Source organism: Muntiacus reevesi, chromosome 2 (genome assembly GCF_963930625.1).
Source record: "Muntiacus reevesi chromosome 2, mMunRee1.1, whole genome shotgun sequence".
In the NCBI taxonomy this organism is placed as follows: Eukaryota; Metazoa; Chordata; class Mammalia; order Artiodactyla; family Cervidae; genus Muntiacus; species Muntiacus reevesi.
In genome coordinates this window covers 232,155,789-232,177,611 of record NC_089250.1, presented here as the reverse complement: position 1 = coordinate 232,177,611, position 21,823 = coordinate 232,155,789, and the positions used below count along the sequence as shown (strand labels likewise).

Sequence of the window (21,823 nt, the reverse complement as noted above, 5' to 3'; positions counted from 1 at the left end):
GCGCCCTGCTGGGTCAGCAGAAAGGGGGGGGTCCCTTTCCCCTCCCCCCACAAGCCGCAGGTCCCGCCCGCTACGCCAGGACTGCTCTGGAGCGCAGGACTTTTCATGCTTACTTTGTTCTCGCCACAGTTCAAAAGGAGCTCGCAGCCCCAGCCCTCGCTCTGGGCCCAGCCTTAATCTCCCATCCCTCGAGCTCCCAGCTGGCCAGTTAAGGCAGTTAAGACGCTGGATTAGGGCCGGCTTTACATAACAACGCAGGAGCTAAAGCCATCCTCTCCTGGGATGGCTAAAAGACTTCTTTTTATCTTCACGCCTCAGATGGCCTTTTTTCTCCCTTTACAGCCCTCCAGCCGGCCAAGAGGCAATGAACTTGGCCAACAGGAAGACAAAGAGGAGATTCAGGATTCAGCTTGCTCTCCCTTGGCCCGAGGCATGGAGGGATGCCCGCAGCCCAAGCTCCAGGCCAGGTGGCTGCTTCGTCGTGGCCAGGACGCGGCAGCGCCCACCAGGCCTAGCCGTCCACAGCCACGTCCATCATCCTGGGAGTGCTGCCTCGGACCTGGCGCCAGCGGTGGCCCAAGAACCACAGGCGGCCGCTGGGGCCAGCATCCCTTCCAAGAAGCCTCAGGGGCCACACAGGCAGGCCCAGAGCAGCCCAGCCCTGCTGCCTTATTTACTTATTGTTTTCACTTTTCAATTCTGTTATTAGTCTTTCCCTTCAAAGGAATACATGATCACATTCTTCTTGTAAAAGTTGAAACATTAATTACAGCTAATACTACAATCCTCTGACCACGCTTTCCGATTTTAATCTCCTCCTCCCCTGTTCAGAAGGAACTACTCTTTCTGTCTGTCTAGGCTTCTAGCTACACAATTCTATACATGCATATGTGGTCCACATTCATGTATACAAGGAAATAGAGAGTATAGTCTGGTACCCTTTGTTACATAAAAGGTAATTAACATACTGTCTATAACACACTGTGTCTTTCTGCAACCTAGTCTGTCTTACATTCTGTGCTCTGTGTAAGCTTTTGTTTGAAGAAAAGGGGCTGGAAATTTGACCACCAACAACCGAGTCTAATCCCTAGCTGGAAACTGAGTCAGACTTGTGACTCCCAACTCCTCCTCCCCGCCCCTGCCAGTGGTGGTACTGATATACTTGGACGCCGTCAATGACTGGCAAGGTACCCAGTTGAGGCACCTTCGAAGCTGCCCTCGAAGGCTGACCCGCAGCTGGTGGACCACAGGGATGGACCAAGTGCCACCAGTATACCTACCCTTTCCCTGACAGGAGCTGGGACTCTCGGGCACCACCTGTTTACCTCCCATCCATCAATCAATGTTTGTAAGAGCCACCCCACAGCAGTTTATCCTCTCTACAAGGTGCCCACATTCTCTGAGCATCCATGGAGTCCACATCCCCATGTATCATGGGATATAGAGGGAGGGACCTGGCCAAGAGCCACAGCAAGTCACTGTGGGAGCAGGAGGAGAGGGGGGACTCGGAGCTAGGTCTACAGGTTCCTCGGCCAAGTGCTCCTCCCACTTCATCCAGTAGGGCCCATACTCTGAACAGAGGTTGAACAAAGCACCCTCCCTTTCCGAAGAGGAGGATTCCATGGGCATTCTATTTCACGTCTGCAGGGAATGATACCTCATGTGAAACCAATTACATGATTTTAGGCTGAGCCTCAATGGCCAGAGAAGTGCCCCATTTGGGGCAGTAACCAGGGACTCAATAGATGATGAAAATACAGACAGATGGTGAGATGAGTGAATGACAACTGGAAGATGAGTGAATGACAACTGGAAGATGGTTAAATGGGTCAAGGAATGAGTGATAGATGATGAAGAGAGGGGTGAAGTATGGGTTATGGATGCCTGGGTGGTAGATAAGGACTGGTTGGATGGGTGACAAAAGAGTAGGTAGATGAATGAATATAGGCAGTGATGGAAGGATGGGTGGGTGAAGGATGGAGCAAAAGAAGGATGGAGGAGCATTGGATGGGTGGGTCATGGATCACTGGGTGGATGATGAGTGATAGGTGGATGAATGGATAGATAAGTGGACAGGTGGGTACTTGTATGGAGAGTGATGGATGGAATAGATGGAAGGATGAATGTGAATATGAGGATGAACTTGCTAAGTTACCAGGTGATTAAGCAAACGAATAGAAAATGGAATGAGTACTAAAGCCCGTGAAATCCATGTCTGGAGTCACCTTAGCCCCCAGATCCTATATCCTGCAGGCCTTTACCTGACTCCCGAGATCAACTCTAGGCACCAGGTGCTGGCATCTCTCCATGGAGCCAAGGATGACAGCTGAGGCTTGGGGAACCCCAAGGAACAATGAGAGTCAAAGTCGCTAAGCCTGAGTGTAGCCACCAGATCCACAGGAAAATATGCTCAAGAGAAACACCCCAGAGTCCTGACAGAGATGTCTGTCAATGTGCCTTCTCCTCCTTCTACTTGGGACCTGCTTGAATTTGAGCAAAGTCTGAGAGATACTCGGGTCCCAGGCACCCTCCAAATCCTGGACCACAGAGTGAATATCTCAAAACAGTGCTTCTCAAAGTACAGCATGCACACAAGTCATCTGAGGAGCCTATTACAGAGCAGACCAGATTCAGCAGCCTGGGTGGAGCTGAGGAGTCTACATTTATCACAGCTCTCAGGCCCGATGTGGTCACAATTCTTGGGTCTGGCCAAGGCTTCCCTCCAGAAATTCCTGGCATGGTCTACTCTCCTCTCAGGGCCCTACAGCCCTTCTAAGACCTATATTTCCCCTCAGAGACCCCTGCCAGCCCCCTGTCCCAGTCCCAGGGAGGGCTTTACTGTAAAAAGTGTTAGTCACTCAGTCCCGTCTGACTCTTTGCAACCCCATGGACTGTAACTCACCAGGCTCCTCTGTCCATGAAATTCTCCAGGCAAGAATACTGGAGTGGGTTGCCATCCCCTTCTCCAGGAGATCTTCCCCACCCAGGGATCAAACCCAGGTCTCTAGCATTGCAGGTGGATTCTTTATTGTCTGAGCCTCCAGGAAAGCACATTTACTGCCCAAAGGCTATGCCAGTTCAGCAATTCTCTCTTCTGATTCTGAGTGAAAAAGGGAAATGCTATCCCTTTTAGCAAATGCGTTCATATGCTGTCCAGTCATTGTACCAACTTAGGGAATTGAGTCGGAAGAGGCCCTCATCCCCATTCTACAAGTATGGAAACAGGCTCAGAAAGGGGACGTGGCTTCCTAAAGTCAAATTAGTACACCAGTGGCCACCAACCCCCTACTCGAGTGTCCTAATTCTTTCTACAATGCACTGCTCCCTTGAAGAAAGAAAGGAGTGGGAGCTACAGAGGAAAGCGGTGAGGGCTTGGAGCTCGGTTCATGTGTGTGCACACCTGTGCTCCTGGTGTGTGATGTGAATGCAGAAACACAAGGGTTGCTTCATACAGTGCGTACTACATGCCTAACCCTACTTGAGAAGCCTATGAGTAGCCACTTCCCCCGCAGTGGGGAAGATGAGGTCAAACAACTTGTTCAAGATCTCGTGGTTAACACAGAGCAGGATGTTGAGCCTGGGTGGCCTGAATCCACTCCCAGTGAGGACCTATGAGGCGCTCCACTTCCCTCTTGTTCCTCACCCCATCCACCCCCAGTGCACGCCCACAGAGAGTCCTGTCCTCCTCCTCCTGGTCTGTAGATTTTCTGGAGGGTATGCAAGGCCTAAGGTAACCCAGATGGCCCTTCCCCACCTCACTGTCTTGGGAAGAAAGTAATAGGCTCTGATACCTTCTAGCCGAAAGTCTTCCTCTTCCTCCTCGCTGAGCGTTTCTCTGAAAACTTCACCCACAAGCTCCTAGAGGAAGACAAAGCAGGAATATTAAAGAAGTATTGGAGTCAGGTAGGAACCTGGCATCCTTATGGTCAAGGTGACATTGTGAAGGTGTGTGTGGCTAGTCACAAAGAAGCAGGGACCCTGTTCTCATTCTTCTGATGGAAATTTAGGTCAAGTAGGGAGAGCCTACGACACTTGTAAAGTTCATTACTGCGCTGCTTTCTAGAAAGTAAGTTTTTCTCAGCCTACAGCCTGCCACGAAACATTACACAGGCTCACACTTCCCACTTGGAAAGGGAGATCCACCCTCCACCCAGGAAAAAGACAAAGACAAGCTCAGAAAATGTCCCTCCTCTACCCTTCTGGGCCAACTCGATAGACCCAGGACCAGAGCCACCCCTGTGGGTCCCTAGAGGAGACCCCAGTTTGGATCCTTCCTCTATGAGACAGTCCCAGGCAGGTGTCTGGATGAGTTTATAAAGAGGGCCTGGTTTGCTGAAGGGAGCACTCCCTCAGCATAAACCCAGCTGTGAACATATACCCAAACTTGACATAATCCCTTAACATAAACCCAAACTCTTCAGCACAACATCTCGGAAGCTATAGGCTCTGCCTTTAGCTGACCTTCAATCACGCCTCCCACATCGCCCCCTTCCAGCAGCTGGCCTGATCCTTGCACATGCCTTGCCTTGGTCTGCAGGCATGAGTTTAAAATGTCTAGTAACTCATGCCATGTAGCAGAGCTGCTCCCAGTCAGCCTGGCAGCCCAGGTTGCCACCCACGTGTTGTCAGGTTGGCAAGAGAAGTTAGTTAGGTCCACAGACTGGAAAATTTCTGGGATGTCAATAAAGGTCCCATCTATCTGATCCCGCTCCAGTAGGATGACTCTAGATACAGAGAAGACCAGATTAGCGCTTATCAAACAGCGTATGTATTTATTGGCATTCTGCCAAGAGGAGTCATGAGATCCAAAAAGATTATTTTAAACGAAGTTAAACAAGACCCTTTGGGCTTCCCAGGTGGCCCCAGTGGTAAAGAACCCACCTGCCAATGCAGGTGATATAAGAGACACAGGTTCAATCCCTGGGTTGGGAAGATCCCCTGGAAGAGGGCGTGGCAACCCACTCCAGTATTCTTGCCTGGAGAATCCCATGGACAGAGGAGCCTGGTGGGCCACAGTCCATGGGGTTACAGAGTCAGACACGACTGAAGCGACTTAGCATGCATGTATGCAAACAAGACCCTTTACTGCAAAGCTTACTATGGTAACAGACTGCAGATACCTAAGTAGTAGCTCATGCTGCACCCCTCAAACCTATTTAGACCAGGAAGCTTTTTTCAAAAGCATCACATGGGATTTATGTTCTGAGGAACCCACACTGGGAAATGTTCCTCTTTTGGGGGAGAGATGAGGTTTGGGTGTGGGGGGAAGGGTCACACTGCTTTCTCTCTCTTAATGCCCACAGTGATACCATGGCAGTGCTTCGTGAACCACAAAAAGAGGAGCAACAAAAAAGCCTCAACTTGGCAGCTCTCGCCAACTTCTCCTTTTGGAAAAAAAAGTATAAAGAAAAAGAAAAAACACACTCTTCAAAAATTAGAAGGAAAAAAAAAAAAATCCTGCACTGGAGATGCTTGAGAGAAAAGCCAAGAGCTCGCCTCGATTAACAAAAGAAAAACAATGCTTTGTATAGCTGATCTTATCAATCGGACACAGCTGGAGATAAATCTCATGTGTGTGTTTTTAAAGATGAACAGCTAACGTTTTATGGATTAGAGGTGGTGTTCTCTGTTCTCTTTCTTCTTTCAAATCATTCTAGGGCATTACACACCCTTTCTTAGACGTTGTTCAAATGTGGTCATTCAGACCGCTGGTGTCCCATGGACTTCAAAACCAGGCTGCATTATTCTTCGAGTCAGGATGTCTTCTCTCTCTCCTCCTCCGCCAATTATTATAATCACTGAACACTTCCTGGGCTTGTAAACTGGCTGTTTGTGTTAACAGAACTGGAGCTGACAGGGGAACTGGGAGATGGTGACAGGAAAGGGCCGCGCTCGGCTGGCATCATTAGATGGCTGGGACGCCCCGGCAGCCAATTAAAGCCGATCTTTCATGCCGGAGAGAGACGGGTGCCGCTTCTCCAGAAAGGCTGGCAGGCAGCGCATCCTCACAGGAGCAGGTGACCGTCTTCAAGGGAAGCAACAGACCCACGTGTGCGGAGGCCCAACGGAGGCTGGGAGCCGGCGCTGACCTCTGAGCCACCCTGACCTCTCCTGGCAAAGCCAACAGGACCCGTGAGATGCAAACTTCTGGGCACTGGCATCTTTTTTACTGGCACACTCAGAGGAGTCTAACGACTCCACACGTCACCAGCAACAAAGCAGCCTTCTGGAAGAAGCCCCGTAACGATGCCTCGCACCCACAGTCATCACTCGGATGACGGCTTCAACACTCCCTGAGAAGAACTGTCTGCTGAGCGGGCCCGGCTCTCTTGACATATTAAAGATACGCCTCTGCATATGAAAGCAGAGCTCTGGCAAGTTCTGGGGCCGGTCTCTTCCCACTAAACCTCACCCTGCTCTGTGTAAGACATCGACAGCTCCTCGGCACTGTGGTCTGCTGACACCCAGGGCTGTGCGGCTGCTCAGCTATGGCAAACATTCATTTCCTCCGCTGACCCAGACAGCCTGGGGAGTGCAGTGTCTGTGGTCCTCCAGCTTTGAATCACCAAGCCAGAGGCCACATAAAATGTTGAGTCAGACACAGGATCACATCCTGCCTCCGTGGCCTCCCTCGCCCTAGATATGGGGCCAGCCACTGCCTTCTGGGAAATCTCAAACTACTTCTCTGTAAAATGGGCACAGTAATAAACCATTAAAAAGTCAGCTGACACTTACTGTGCATTTCCGATGTGCCAGGCACTTTATAATATCTCCTTTATCATTGTAACAGCCCTGCTCTTTCCATCTCTTGAAGAACAAATGCTCATAAAAATGATGTGCAAAATTTAAAGTGAAAGGTATAATTGTTACTGTTTTTTCCTATAAAGTGCCTCAACCCTCAAGGAATGAGATAGGAAAATAACGCCAATGACAGTCACTTGCATCCCCAAGCCCTCATAATATATATGAGGTACTGATCAACTGGGATCTTCACCAGAACCTCCAGAGAACGGGGTTCCCAATAGTTCTGTGGGTTTAAATGAGGAGGAGCCTCCAAGAGGCCAGGAGACCCTGCTGTGGATCATCAGCAGAGCCAAGACTTGAGCCAGCTCCTTCAGGGGCCTGACGCGACCTTGTACGGTGGAATTAGGGCATGGGATGGAGGTGGCCAAGAATCCTGGCACTTTCTGGGGACCAAGAATCATGCTTAAAGAAGTGCAGAAAATCAGCCCAGCCAGCAGCTCTAGTGTATCAGAGACCAAACACTCCCCTCTGTCCTGCAGGACTTGAAGGCCCCGCGACTCCTCCTCACTAGGTTTGGGACAGGGCCAAGCCTCAGCCAGGAGCCTTCCTGCAGGACGGTCCTAAGGGCCAGGCCCCAAACCCTGCATGCAGGGCTCCTGGCCATGAGTCCCAGGGGAGCCCCAGCCCAGAGGATGCAGGGCACGGAACTGGTGCTGCTCAGACCTTGGTTCAAATCCCTGCTCTACGTGGGTGAAGGAGGTTTATCTCCAGTGTTCCTCAGTCTCCCCATCTCTGCATAGGGATGAGAGCAGTCACTCTGTCTCAGGGCAGGTGTGAGCCATCACACAGAAAGTACTTAGCATTACATCTGATACCATGACTGGGGCTTGACAGACAGTGGTTACCGTTTATTACTTGCACTCTTCCTGTCAAATGGCTACCAGAACATTGCTGGGCAAAGCTGAATGGCTCACCAGACCCGAGGTGCCCCCACAGACACAGAGAAACACGCTCTTCCCCTGTCTGGTGCATATTTCTGGTGCTTTGCATTTAACCCCCATGGCAGTCCTTTGAGGTAATACCATTATCATCCCCACTTTACAGATGAGAAAACTGAGACACAAAGAGGTTTAGTGACTTGCCCAAGGTGACACAGCTAGTAAGTGTCAGAGCCAGGATTGAAGGCAGGCTGCATGGCTCCAGAGCCCACACTCTTCACCACACTGCCCTGGAAGAAGCCCAAGAGTGGGGTACGGTATGCAGTGACCTCCCTTACAGCTCTCTTCATCCACCCAGCCATCACGGCCCCCTCTCTTCTGGTCTCTAGGACAGTCAGACTCAGCCTCTGCTCCAAGTTCTGATCAAAGACCTTCCTGGATCCACACACCTCCGGCCCCACCCAACCTGGTGCCAGGCTGCCTCCTGCCCAGCGGCCAGGCTGAGTGGCCACAGGGCCCAGACCTGCCTCCCTCCCGAGTCCCAGCACTGCCCCTCCTCTGCCCCACACCGGGCCCCAGGACGAGAGGCCAGCTCCTCCGGGCGCTGAATGTGCAGCCAGCACCAGCCCAGAGCCCAGAATTGCAGGCACAGTGCCTTATAAGGCCTCCAGGGATGGGAACCCACATCAAAGCAGGGCCTTGGGGAGCGGGCTGGAGTTCAGTTAGGGTTTTTCCTCTTTGTCTTTGAGACTTCATACTCCTGAGCTTAATATCTTTCCCCACCGCCTGCCCCAGCAGTTCTTTGTCAATCTTTCTGTTCTCTAAGAGCTAACAGATGTTGGTGCCACGGGGTTTCAAAGGCAACTCCTGGTGCCCACAGAACACGGTACAACTTACAGATTCCAAGAATGCACGCGGCTGGGACAAGCCAGGGGAAGAGAAGGGTGAGAGGCAGGACCCAGCCACCCTGTAACCCTGAGATCCAAGCAGCCTGCCCTGGAGCTGATCCAGGAAATTCCTGGCGAGCTCCCTCTTCCCAGCACACTCCACAGAGGCGGCGTTCCTGCACTCGGGGCGTTCCTGGGGAACCAGCGCTGCTGCATGCAGGCCCCTCGGAGAGCAAGCTCTGGACGTGCAGGGCAGGGATGCTTCACTCCCAGAACCCAGCTGGACATGGGAGTCAGGCGCCTGCCCACCCCTTGGGAGTTGAGTGATAGCAGATGCCTTACTTAACCCCTCTGGGCCCCTTTTTGCTCCTCTATAAAATGGGGATTTCGTTGTCAAAGAGGAGTTAGTAAGAAAATGCAGACCAGATACCTAGGACAGTGTCTGATGCAAATGGGGGAGGGGAACGCAAGCGTGAACTTCTCCTTCTGCTGCACCCTACTCCTGCCATGTGCTTGGCACATTCTCACATTTTTTCCTTGCAAAACCCTAACACCCAGCAATTCAATGCCTCAGTGTCCACCCTGGTGCACAACACTCGTGCGTATGCACCACGGAGACATGTTCAGGTTCAGTGAGGCTGGGGGCAAGGCTGTTTCTATTTGCCCACAGTCAGAAACACGCTGAACACCCAGCAAAGGAAAGTGAAATAATCTATGCGTGGAAAACCACACAGAGGCTCAAAAGAACCAGGTAGATCTGCACACACTGACGCATAGAACCCACGCCACAGGCAAGACACACAGGATACGATTCTACTTGTAAACTCAAGAAAACGCCAAACACAATCGGGGACAGGTACTCAACATCCACGGTTGCTCCCAAGGAGGGGAGGGAGACCAGATGGAGGGACACAGGAGTCACAAACTTCATCAGAATGGTTCCAGTTTTTGAGGCAAGCGTCCTCCTGTGCCACTTGGGTCATTAAAACACTGTTTTAGCAAAATCACACATAAGAACCCGCCTGACAAGAGAGGGGCCTGAGGCTCAGCTGGGAGGCTAAGTGGCTGGTTCAAGGTCACTTAAGAAGAGAAAGTGACAGGGAGGGGCTGGGGTTCCGCGGCCCCGGGCTGCTTGTCTGGAAGATGGGGCAGAAGGCCACTATGATGCTCACGGGGCCTCGAGCACAGGCTTTCTGGGGCTCCAGCCCCCCACCCAGCAGCAGGGAGACCCCTTCTCTTGGGCTTCACTAAGGAATCAAGAGAGGGCTATTTTCTGAGTTGTAATGTCCCCGATTCCAACATGCACCTCTAACCTTTGCTATTTCTGCCTCCTGAAAGCGTTCTCTGGTCCCCCAAGTGTGCTCTATGCACACGGGCCAGGGAATAGGTAGAGGGTGCCGGCAACAGCACTAGAGGGGGCTTCTGGGGGCCCGGACTCCAGAGTCAGGGGCTGGGGATTCCCTTCTCCCCAGAGATGACAGGGAAGCAGACTCACTCCTCCCAAGCCAGATTCCAGCAGAATGTAGCAGACCTCAAGGCGCAGCTTCCCAAGAGGAACGGCACCTCCTCTCAAAGGAGCAAACGGGGGCAGAGCCCTCGGCCACTCCCTTGAGGACACTGCAGCCTCGAGGGGTCACAGGTCACCTGTAGGAGCTCTGGGTCTACCTGCCCAGCACGTGTCCTCCGGCTGCAGCGAAGCCAAGTGGAGTTGTCCCCCAGGGTCCTTCTCATGGGAGCTGGTGGAAAAGACGTCTTCTCTGGTGTCAAGGCTGCGCCTCATCTCCTCTCCAGCTGCTGGAGAAGGTCCACCCAGGAGAGAACGCCCCCTGCCCCCACCATCCGCAGGGACAGAGAGAGGCCCACGCGGGAGAGGACGCTTGTCCACGGCCTCAGGTTCAGCCTTCTCTAACAAGAAGGATCCCCGAGGGCAGGGATCTGGGTTCATTTTGCTCCAGGACAGGGCTTGCTGCACAAAAGACACTCAAATATCTGTTGGATGTATTCTGAGTCAGACCCACTCTCACTGGCCTTTCCTGGGGACCGAACAGCTAAATTGCCACAGAAGCCACTAAACTGCCTTCCTTGTTCACACCAATTCAGGTTACTTACAGCTGAAAACTCTGACCTCCAAAGACCCCAGCACCAAGCCCAGGATTCCCAGGAAAACTTGGAGGCCAGAAGGAGGAAGCCGCCACCAGTGGCTTCGCTGCAACACCTCCACAAATGTCCCCAAGCCCTACCCCACTGCGGGAGCCCAGCGAGCTGGGTGGGGGACGGGAAAGTGGACCCCAAGGGCTGCGTGTTTGGTCTACAAGGACCAGCACTCCAGGGATGTGTGGCAGTCATTAAAATTCCTCAGATTTCTCCCTGATTGCTTTTAATCTGCTCGAGATGTAATCCCTGGGCCCATGTAGCGGGGACTCCAGCCTGAGCTTTCTTCCTGGACTTGAAGGACTGCTTCTCAGGAAGGTGGACGGTGTGCAGGGCATGGGAGGGGAGGACTTCTGACCCTTGGGGCCTGACTCTTGGGCCGCCATGTCCCCTTCCTCTGACCCCCAGGTCCTAGACCCTACAGGGTACAAATCACCCCCAAAGACGGATTTGTCCCATCCTGGAGACACAGCTGGCCACAGATAGCAAGGAGCCAAGTCCACATCCTGGGCTGTCAATCCAGCAAGCTGTGGGCGCCCATAAGCCATCATACCAACCTCCCCCAGAACTGGGTCCCACCTGAGCCATCGTGAGTACTTGAGTGTACTTTTCTTTAAATTGGCTCTCTCTGTCCTCTTAAAAAAAAAAAAAAAAAAAAAAAAAAACCTAGAGAAGGAAATGACAACCCACTCCAGTATTCTTGCCTGGCAAATCCCATGGACAAAGGAACCTGGCAGGCTACAGTTGATGGAGTCCCAAGAGACTTGGACACAAGTTAGCAAGTGAACAACTGTATCGCACAGGGAACTCAACTCAGTGCTCTGTGGTGACCTAAACGGGAAGGAAATCCAAAAAAGAGGGGGTATATATGTATTCGCATAGCTGATTCACTTTGCTGTGCAGTAGAAACCAAGATAATACCGTAAAGCAACTCTATTCCAATAAAGATTTATTTTAAAAATCCTGAAAGTCTTGCCATAAGCAAGATCAATAAAATCATGGGTGTGATGTCCTAGTTGAAGCTGAGGTTTTAAAAAAATATGATGCATATGAAACCAAGGCGGAACTGTCAAAATACAAGATGTCCACCCCGACCTCAAGTCCCATCGCCCCGGTAGAATGTGGAACGTGCTCTGGAAAGGACAAGGTTTAAGGAGCCCAAAGTTGAAGTCTCTGCCCCCCGCCTCCACCCTGAGCCATCAGGCTGGTTCTGACAGGAGGGAAGGAGTTGGGGGAGGAAGTGGGGAGGCAGGGAGCGAGGTGAGTACCTGGTGAGGTCAGATGAAAGAAGGTTCTCACGGCCTGAGGATCCTCCTTTTCCTGGAACCACAGGCCCTCCCTCTAGGGCTCACGCTTTTGGAATGTGACTCTGGACATGGAGAACATGGCTGATGCCAACAGAAAATGGCAAAACTCAGCATGACCCAGAATGCGCCCTAACCCCCAACCTCGGGGATTTCAGGCTCTTCTGAGGAGATGACCCGACGCAAGGCAGATGGTCCAGGGCCGGGTGGGGCGCAGCGCGCGCTGCTGCGTGACTGGAATTTTCCTACAAGTCAGTGTTCAAAGGAGTTTCTACAGTGGAAACCAGGATCTGACGGGCCTGTTGGGGCGTGGGAGTAACTGAGGTCATGAGTATAAAGGACTCGGTGATCATCATACCCAGCGTTTCTTTGGTAAGGGCTGGCCTATGCCAGAGCTCTGCTCAGCACATTAGATGCACCGCTAAATGCTCCAAACAGCCCCACGGGTTGGGTACTGCTCTCACCCCATTTCAGCCACCAGGAACCTGAGGCTTAGAGAGGTGAAGTGACTGTCTGATTTTGACCCAGGCTACTCTGCTTTTGGGGCTTCCCCGGTGGCGTCAGTGGTAAAGAACTTGCCTGCCAATGTAGAAGACATAGGAGACGTGAGTTCGACCCCTGAGTTGGGAATATCCCCTGGAGAAGGGCATGGCAACCCACTCCAGTATTCTTGCTTAGAGAATCCCACGGACAGAGGAGCCTGGCCAGCTACAGTCCGTAGGGTCGCACAGAGTCAGACACGACTGAAGAATGACTTAGCACAGCACGCACCTCTGCTTTATATTGTGCGACCTTGTACAGATGACTTCACCTGCCTGTGCCTCAGTTTCCTCATCTGAACATGGAGATGACGGCCCCCACCGGGTGGGGCGGCTGCAGGGAGGAAATAGGGCAGGTGGAAGCGCGCAGCACACGCCAGGCAGTCGGCACGTCATCAACACAGCTGTGCCTTCTCTCTCCCTCTGGGCCCCCTCTTTCATTCTCTGCCCTCCCAGCCTCTCTTCCAGCCCCGCTGTCTTCGGGACGTTGTACAGCTGATCAAAGCCGGACCCAGCGAGGCCTCAGCCCGGCCCACGAGGCCTTGAGCGGCAGGCCCGGCAGGCTGCCTGCACTCAGCACCTCTTAACGTCTCTGCCTCCTGCCTGGCCACTGGCCAGTCATGCCGCCGCCGGCTGACCCTGCCACACGGCCAGCGTGCCACGCCCCTGGCCTGCCACGCTGCAGACCAGCCATGCCACCGACGTGCCACGCTGCTGGCCCGCCACACCCCTCAGCCGGGCGCTGATAATAGGACGGGCCGGAGGGGCCGGGGTGCACCTCTGATCACCGGACAGCTGGGGCGGCCGCTGCCAGCAGCTCCTGGCCTTGGGACAGGCCCCAGGTCGGCTGCCAGGGCCCAGCGCGTGTGCCTGGCCGAGCAGGGTGGCGGTGATCCAGGCTGCTTACGAGAGATGCACGGGCGTCTGCGGACCAGAGAACGGGGCCCCCACAGACCACAGGCTACCTCTTTGTGTGGAAAGGATGTGTACCCCTGCCCAGGGCCAGGACCAGCCAGGGGCCCCGAGCGGCCAGGGGACCCAGGGAAGTGTGGTATTTCTCTCAGCCTTGAGAGTAAGAGATTTAGGCTCCTGGCTTCTGCTAATGTAAATAAACAGATGGAGTACGCTACTCTGTTTTGAATATCCCAAGAATCCTCATCAGTTTCATGAGAGAACCAGAGAACTGGTTTCGGCTAGACTCTAGGACCCTTCTGCTACACACACACACACACACACACACACACACACACACACACACACAGCCCACAGCCCACAGCATCTGGCCTTGAAGCTTTTGCAGGAGTCATCTTCCTGCCCCTCTGATCCTAGCTGACACTAGGCCTGCTTTCCTCTCTCCCTGCCCCCCGCCCCTAATCCCATAACCCAACTTTGAGACCTCCTCCTCAGCTGGACTACCGGCCTCAGGGTCTCCAAATCCCACCTGTGCTCTTTTCTCCACTGGGAGAGCCCTCTCCCCTTGACGACTGGATGAAGTCTTACCCCTGCTCTGCTCCAGTGTGACTGCTGACTCCCAACACCCCCCCCACCACCACCACCAAACTGGAACAGAGTCAAGGGTCGCCCCTCTGGGCTCCCAGAGGATGCAATTCAGGATCTTAGCTAATGCTGTGTCACCTGATCTGTACCTCAGTGTCCACATCTGTAAAATGGGCCCGTGACTCAGGAGTGCCCTGAGAGTCACATATGAGGTGGCCGTGAAAGAACAGAAGAGTTACAGACACTGCCTGGGAGTGAGTGCCGTTAGGTGGGCAGGCAGGTGCGGGACAGCCGATCCCATTTCGTTTATAAAGTAGAGTCACATTCTCTGGAGTACTTCTGGAAGGACACGCAATAGCTATTCTTGGGGAGTTGAGGTGCTGTCCTTCCCATTGTCCAGGTCTGTAGACTGCCTGGGTTCTCTGTTGTCTCTCTTCTTCCTCTTTTTTAAATCAAGAATATGTAGTGTTTTTACACTAAAAAGAAATTAAACTTGGTTCCATGAAGGAGAATGACACAGCTCCCTGCTTACCCAAAGGTTCCATCAAGCCCCTGGGCTGGCGTCTCAGACCACACTGTCCCAGCCCTGCTCCCGATTTCTTTCCTGTGTCCAACTGGGGCAGCTCCCTCCTCCTTCTTGTTCAGGCCAGAAACCCAGAAGTCATCCTGCCACGTGTCTTCAACCCTTCTGTTCAATCCACAGTGCATCCTCTTGGCTCTGCCTTCAAAAGGTACCCTGAGACCACGTCTTCCCTCCCCCGCATGCACCGAGCGCTCCAGGCCATGCAGCAGGACAAGGATAACCCTTTTCTATTCTCTGCACCCACCTCCCACCCCCTTCTTCAAGGTCCTCCTAGCGCCCCACAAAGCCCCACCCAATCTGTTACAACACCTCCCTGCCTTCATCTGTTATTTCTCTGTCACTCTGCCCGAGCCAGGCCCCTTGCTATTGCTCAAACACACTTGGCACCAGCTCGGGGCCTTTGTCCTCTCTGCTTCCTCTGCATGGGATTCTTTCTTCAAACACCCCCTCCCCCCACTCCTCCAGGTTTTGGTCACCTCATCACCTGGCTGAGATCACCCCTATTTAAACTTGCAGCACCGCCTGTACCCCCTCACCCTCTTCCCCACCTCGCCTTTCTCTGGGGCACTACCACCCTCTGACACTCATAGCAGTGCCTGACAGAGGGGGCAGGCCATGAATACGTGTTGACGACTAAACGCGGCTCTACAATTACTGACTCAGGAAGACATAGCCCGTGTTTTCGTCAAAGAGCAAGGCAGTTGCCAAAGAGCAGAGGGAATCCAGTTGCATCTGTTAAAATCATCTGTGTGTGTTTCCATGCAGTGTAGTCAGAGAGGCCCACGTGGAGGGACCAGCACCACACCAGAACGTTCCCAGAGGTTTGTCTCCGGGCACTGGATTCAAGGTCTGCAGTTGTTTGCCATGAATGTGCAGGAGGATTTCTACAGTCAGAAGCAGTAGCCAGGCATTGGGAAGAAAACAAAAACGGGCACCTGAGCTGGTTCTAGAAGGAATGGTGTGTGGGAGACTGCCCACAGGGTCCTGGCTCGAATGGGTGGTGAGGTTTACAACTCTCCAGTGACGTGGGGGCTTTTCCAGTTCTCGCTGGGAAAGAAGGTGGAAGTCCTGGGCTTCTCGGCACCTCAGATCCCACTGCTCCCTCCCACAGCCATGCTAAGCTCGCAGACCATGAAAAGACCACTGCTGGAAACCCACGGTTTCTCACTGCCTTTGGCTGCACACACATAGGAAGTCAGGGGCTGGCAAGACCCCTCTTTGTGGTTCATGCAATGCAGACAAGGTTTTGATTCCAGAAATGGCACGAGGCCAGCTGAGCATGTCAAACTGGGCTGTCACTGGGAGTGAGGGAGGGTGGCAGCTGCCCCCCCTTCCCCGAACCCGCTGCACACCAAATTCTGCTGTTTCCATTCACAGGCAAGGAAGGAAGGAAGGGAAAAAAGAAGGGAGGGAGAGACCAAAAAAAGGTATTGGGGATCAGGAAGGCAGCCGCTATCTGGTCTGGTCAACTACCTCCGTCTACATCACCCCACAGTGGTCCTCTGGGAAGCCCATGGAGGTCTGGGAGATGCTGTGTGGTCAGCATCCAAGGTCTGAGGATGTTCTGGAGCCTGGGGGCAAGACAGCATCCCCAACAGTGACTCCATCCATCACACCTAGACTTTGTTCAATCACAGTCCTTGGGTCTTCTGACGCACTCAACAACCTTGGGAGCTCACCAAGGTCAGCTGTCATCCCCTTTTACAGATGAAAAGACTGAGGCTCCGAAAGAGGAGGCAAGAACGTGGTGCAGTTGGGAGGGACCAGGGCCTCATGGAAGGAAGGTTCTCGGCAGGACAGGATACCTGCGGTGTGTCCATGAAGACAGGCCTGTGGCACATGCACATCCAGCCTCCCAGACCACAGATGTTGGGGCCAGACCAGAACCCTGGTTCAGAAAGGTCCAGACCCCTCTAAGAATGTCCCCCCGGAAAAATGCCATACAGATAAAATTGCACGATGAGCCTTTTCGCGAACTTTAGGTTAAGGACTCTTAGAGTACAGAGGGAGAACCTGAGTCCTCAAAAAGCAACAGGATCTGCTCAGAGTCACAGAGCTGAAGAGCAGCAGGGCCATGATCAGAACCCAGAGCATCCAAAGCAGGCAACAAAAGATGAGGCCTCACAGGGGCTGAAATAAAAACCAGACTCTCTCAACTCTACCCGAGCACTCCCAGCCTCTCCAGCTGCCAGGACCAGCGGTCCATGCAGTCTGGGAAAGATCCGGGGTTCTGCTGTGGGACTTCTCAAGCCTTTATAGACTGTTCTCATTAGGAACCCCTGAGGTGTCCACAACATGAGGGATTTCCCCATCTTCTCTAGATTCTTAGATATAGACTCATCCCTCTGTCTCATTTACCATTTCCGCATCTCCCCAGCCCCCATTCAGCATGCAGTCCCTGCCATCAGCCCAAACCAGTGAGGTTTCTTCAGAGAACAATCCCTAGGGCTTTGATGGGAGAGTCAGAGAACCCCAAATCTCCCTCCCACCCCACCCTCCTCCAGGTGGCCCCAGGCCAGTGATTGCCCAGGGCAGGAGAATGAAAGCCCAGCTTCTGGGCCTCCTGTGGGGACTGACTCTGAGCCACCACTTACAGTCCAGGGCTCCCCACAGGGTCAGGCTAAAACCAAGGCTCTGCCTGAAATTGCACCTTGCCTGCTCCTTTCCTCTCTCTGCCTGGCCTCCCTGTCCCCACTCCCGCCGCAGTGCTGGCCGGTTCTGGGAGAGCATCCTCTACAAACCACTGACACACAATCCTTGTCTCAGGCTCTGCTTCTGTTCCTGTGAACCTAAGCTATCTCTCCACTGAACAGTCTGGTAGCTAGAGGGATCCTGACACGTTTGGCGAATTCACAGGGGACAGACAGGCTGATTAGGCTCAGACAAAGGCATCCCTCCATGGCCAGGCCAGTGAGTTCAAGGACCGAGGGTCATAATGCCAGAGCTTGGACCTGAGTGGCAGGGAGGTGAGCATTGACATTTTTTTGTAAGATTTTTTTTTTTAATGTGGACCATTTCTAAAGTCTCTGTTGAGCTTGTTACAATATTGTTTCTGTTTTATAGTTCTTGGTTTTTTGGCTGCCAGGCATGTGGGAGATTAGCTCCCTCACCAGGGATTGAGCCCACACCCCGTGCATTGGAAGGCAAAGTCTTAGCCACCAGACTACAAGGAAGTCTTGAGGATGGACATTTCCTCCCACCTCCCACCCACCCTATCTTTGAGAAGGCCTAATTCAAGTATAGGAAGGCCTCTCTGAGCACCTCAACCGGCCTACCCCACCCCCCACCAGACTTCCCTCACTACTATCCACAGCTCTCAGACTGCCTTCATAGACTATGTCTTTGGGGGGTGTGTAAGGCTGAACCAAAGCCCTTGGTCTCTTTCAGCACCTCTGCAGTGGGCACCTGTGACTTGGACAACACCCACTCTTCCCTCAGCATCCTCTCCTCCGTCTTCTGGCAGCCATGTAATTTTCCTGAGAAAGCCACCCCTTCACAGGCTTGCCAGAGTTTACAAATAAAAACCACAGGACGCTGAGTGAAGCGTGAATCTCAGATTCAGTCATTGTTTAGTATAAGCCTATGCCAATGCAGTACTTGGGATATAATCATATTTTAAAAGAGGGATTCCCAGATAGCATTAGTGGTAAAGAACTTGTCAACCAATGCAGAAGACATAAGAGATGCAGGTTTGATCCCTGGGTCTGGAAGATCCCCTGAAGGACAGCATTGCAACCCACTCTAGTATTCTTAACCTGGAGAATCCCATGGACAGAGGAGCCTAGCAGGCTACAGTCCATAGCATTGCATAGATTTAAAAATATATACTTTATTTGAAATTCAAATTGAACTAGGCACTGTATATTTTATATAGAAAACTTCCCCTCCACCATTTTCATCCAAGAGGTGTAGACAGGGCTGATTTCTCCCCCTAGCCCGACAAGGAAGGACTCATGTCCCCAGGTCTGACCAACAAGAACTCTGTACGTCCCGGGTCACAGGGATTGGCCAAGTATGGGCACATGGCCCAAGGTCAAAGAGATGCAATCCCAAGGACATCTGCTCTCTTTCTGGTGACATTAATGAGATGTGAGGGTAGGGATCTGACACTGAGGAAGACATTTTACCTCCTTACAGGGAAAGTCTGTCTAAGAAAAAAAGCCATCACAGAGGGAAAGAGAACCAGGAGGTAAAACAAAAGAAAATACGCAGTGACAACACAGTGCATCTGGATCAAACTATGCCTGAAGCTAGAGCTTCTCCTAGACTTTTCAGTTATATGAACCACTAAATTTCCCCTTCTCGCTTAAGCCAGTTTGAGCTTGTTCTCTATCATGAACGAGTTCTGCTCAATTCAGCCTCCTCTCACCCCACCCACCCCTGGGACAACAGTGGGCCCAGAACCCACGCTCAGAGAGTATTTCAGCTGCATATGTCTGTAACTTTATACCTCACTGCGCAAGGTCGTGTGGGATTATAGGAAAGCCTGGGCTTTCGAGTCAGGCAGGCTGTTCCCATTTCAGCTCTGTCCCATCCTTCTTCCAGGACCTTCCATGAATAACTCAACTCTCATGAACCTCAGTTTCCTCATCGGTAAAACAAAGATCCTAGTACCTAGACCTGGCCTGCCCATATAATTTCACTGCCCAAACCAGGACCCTTCTGAGAGTAAAAGGGGGCAATTATAAGAACCAGGCTTAGACAACAGGAGCAGCTGGAACTGTCTTGGGTAAGCAGGCCAGCGGTAGCATGGACCTCCAACTGACCTTGCCCACCTCCTCCTGAGCCACGGTCAGGGTTTACCATCCTGTCCACCCTCCTCTCTGCCCAGGACACTCGCCCCACTCTCTCCTTCTAGCTACTTCCATCTCAGCTTTAATGTCCCCTCTTGGAGATGCTCTCCTGTGGCATTCAGGCTCAGTATGGTCCCCAGTCTGTACCCTGGCCACCGGTGACACCCTTGTTGCCCTCAGGGGTCTTTATAACTACTCCTTGTGGCTGGCCAGTCTCCCGCATGGCTAACTCATCGAGGACAGGGACTGTACATTTCTTCTTCATTCCTGAAGGCCCTACAGACCTGGCCCAGTGCCTGGAATACAGAAAAGGACAGCCAAAAAAGTAAACAGCTAACCCTCCTTTTCCTCCTCTCTGCAAATCCCATATTTTCTTCATGTTGATAAACCCAGCTTGGGTGAGCTGTCAAGCAGGGCCAAATGGGACTAGGATCACAGAGAGGGAAGGGTGTGGGGCAGGGGTACGGCCTGCCCCCAGCCGGCCAGGACACGCTAATCATGGTCTCAGAGCCAGCGACTCTGGGGATGGCAGCCCCAGGAGGCCTCGCCCAGCTCAGCAGTCCCTAGGCGGCGGCGGCAATGCACTGGCCCCACGACAGTTTTCATTGATCTGGGGCCAGCGGGGACTGGACCCAGGCCGGCTGCCTATTCCAGAATCCAGCCCTGGCTCCTGCTCAAAACACAGGCCCGGCGTCTCCCCGCAGCCCCAGCCAGCTTTGTCCTCGGCAGCCGCAGCCAAGTCACTGCCCAGAACACAAATCGGGCAGGTGCAAAGGGGCCTGCCCAACCTGAGACCAAGGCCATGACATCCCACACGCAGCCCCAACTGTTCCACCCACGAGCAGACGTGGCGTCCCTTTGGGATGCCCTTCCCACACAGCAATCCTGGCTTAACCCGGGAGGTCTTGCTGCTTGAGTTCTTGGTCCAGACAGGCTCCCAGCCTGAGGTCAGCTCCCTGGAGGACACTTTGCCAGACCAGCTCCTTGACTCACACCCCAGTCTGGATGGCACAGCACTACTTTATTTCCACAGGCTTCCTCCTCTGCTCTATAGGCCTCAATGGCTCCCTATTCCTGACCTCAAATCTCTCTGTAGCCTTGCCCTTCCTTCCCAGTCCTGCTCATCAGGAGACAAGAGGTTACGGGGTGGAGGAATACTAGCCTGGGAGCCATACACTCTGTCTCATTTTCACTACTTGTGCAAAGGGAGGAGACAGCACTCCAACAGTCCACGACTCCATGGATCACAATAAAGCCAAACAGCCAGGTCCTGACCTCCGTCCTTCTGCTCTTCAGGCTACCCTTAAGGGCTCCTGCCCACTTACAAAGCCACTGGTCATCTCTCAAGACTGCTGCTCTCAGGAGCAAAGGCGCCTTGAGGAGAACAAAGGAGATGTGTAGGATCTGAATGCGTCCCTCAATCAGATTCTGGATCAGCCCAGCACGTAGCTCCCCTGGCCCCATACTTCCTGCCCTAGGAGTGAGACAAATGAGAAACGGCGAACTACTAATGCACCAAAACACTTCAGGCAGGACTCTAGCAGCTCAGCTTATGTGTACCTCAGAAAATAACACTCATCAAGGTTAACTTCATAATAGGTTGAGTCCTAATGGCCATGAGCTCAGATGATGCCACAGGGGCCAAGAGAATCGCAAAGGGAGGCGGGGCCCAGATTCAGCCCTGGGTTCGGGTCTTTGCTCTGTCACCGACCATCTGTGAGACGCTGGGCAAGTTGTTAATTTCTCTGTGCCTCAGTTTCCTCCTTTGTATCATGGGGAAATAATAATACCTACCTCATGGAGTCGTTGTGATGGTTAAATTAGATAATGAAGTGCTTAGAACAGTGTCTAGCTCATAAGACACTCTATATAAACGTTGGCTCAACAAATAAAACTAAAGGTTAATATAAAGTACATAAGGAGGTACTCATAGAAAAGAAGAATGATTCCCCTCCCCACCAAAAAGGATGACTAGATAACTTTAGCTTTCGTTGGCTTCTACATATAGGAAGGTATAAATTTTGCTTTTTCTACAGGAGGTATGCCAGTCTTATTTGAGGTTACTGATATGTTCTTGTATTATCCTATAAGCACAGAAGGATCAATATGGGGAGATGAGGTTGGGCCAAACAGTCCTGGAAAAGGCTGGGCCTCTTCCAGAAACAAAGGCTGGACTGGCAGGAGAGGTTACTTACAGCGCCAAGGTCAAAAGAGGGATTCCACATGATTTGCCTGCCCATTTCCTTTAGAGGGGAGCAGGAATGGCCCAGACTGGAGCCACCACGCCCCAGGAGATGAATCCTCAAGATGGCCCCACTAATTAGGGACACTACTAGCAAGCACAGCCCTACCTTCACTGTGCCCCTGTTGCAGCTGATACTGCACAA

At 52.6% G+C, this 21,823-nt stretch overlaps 1 protein-coding gene across 1 annotated transcript in view; it reads right to left on the bottom strand.

The window, feature by feature from the left end:
* Positions 1 to 21,823, bottom strand: part of NKD1 (NKD inhibitor of WNT signaling pathway 1) — an 89,635-nt gene that overhangs the window by 27,595 nt on the left and 40,217 nt on the right. The window contains exon 4 of the mRNA XM_065920484.1: positions 3,792 to 3,858. Within this exon, the coding sequence (XP_065776556.1) occupies positions 3,792 to 3,858 (67 nt within the window). The remainder of the gene's footprint in view (positions 1 to 3,791; positions 3,859 to 21,823) is intronic.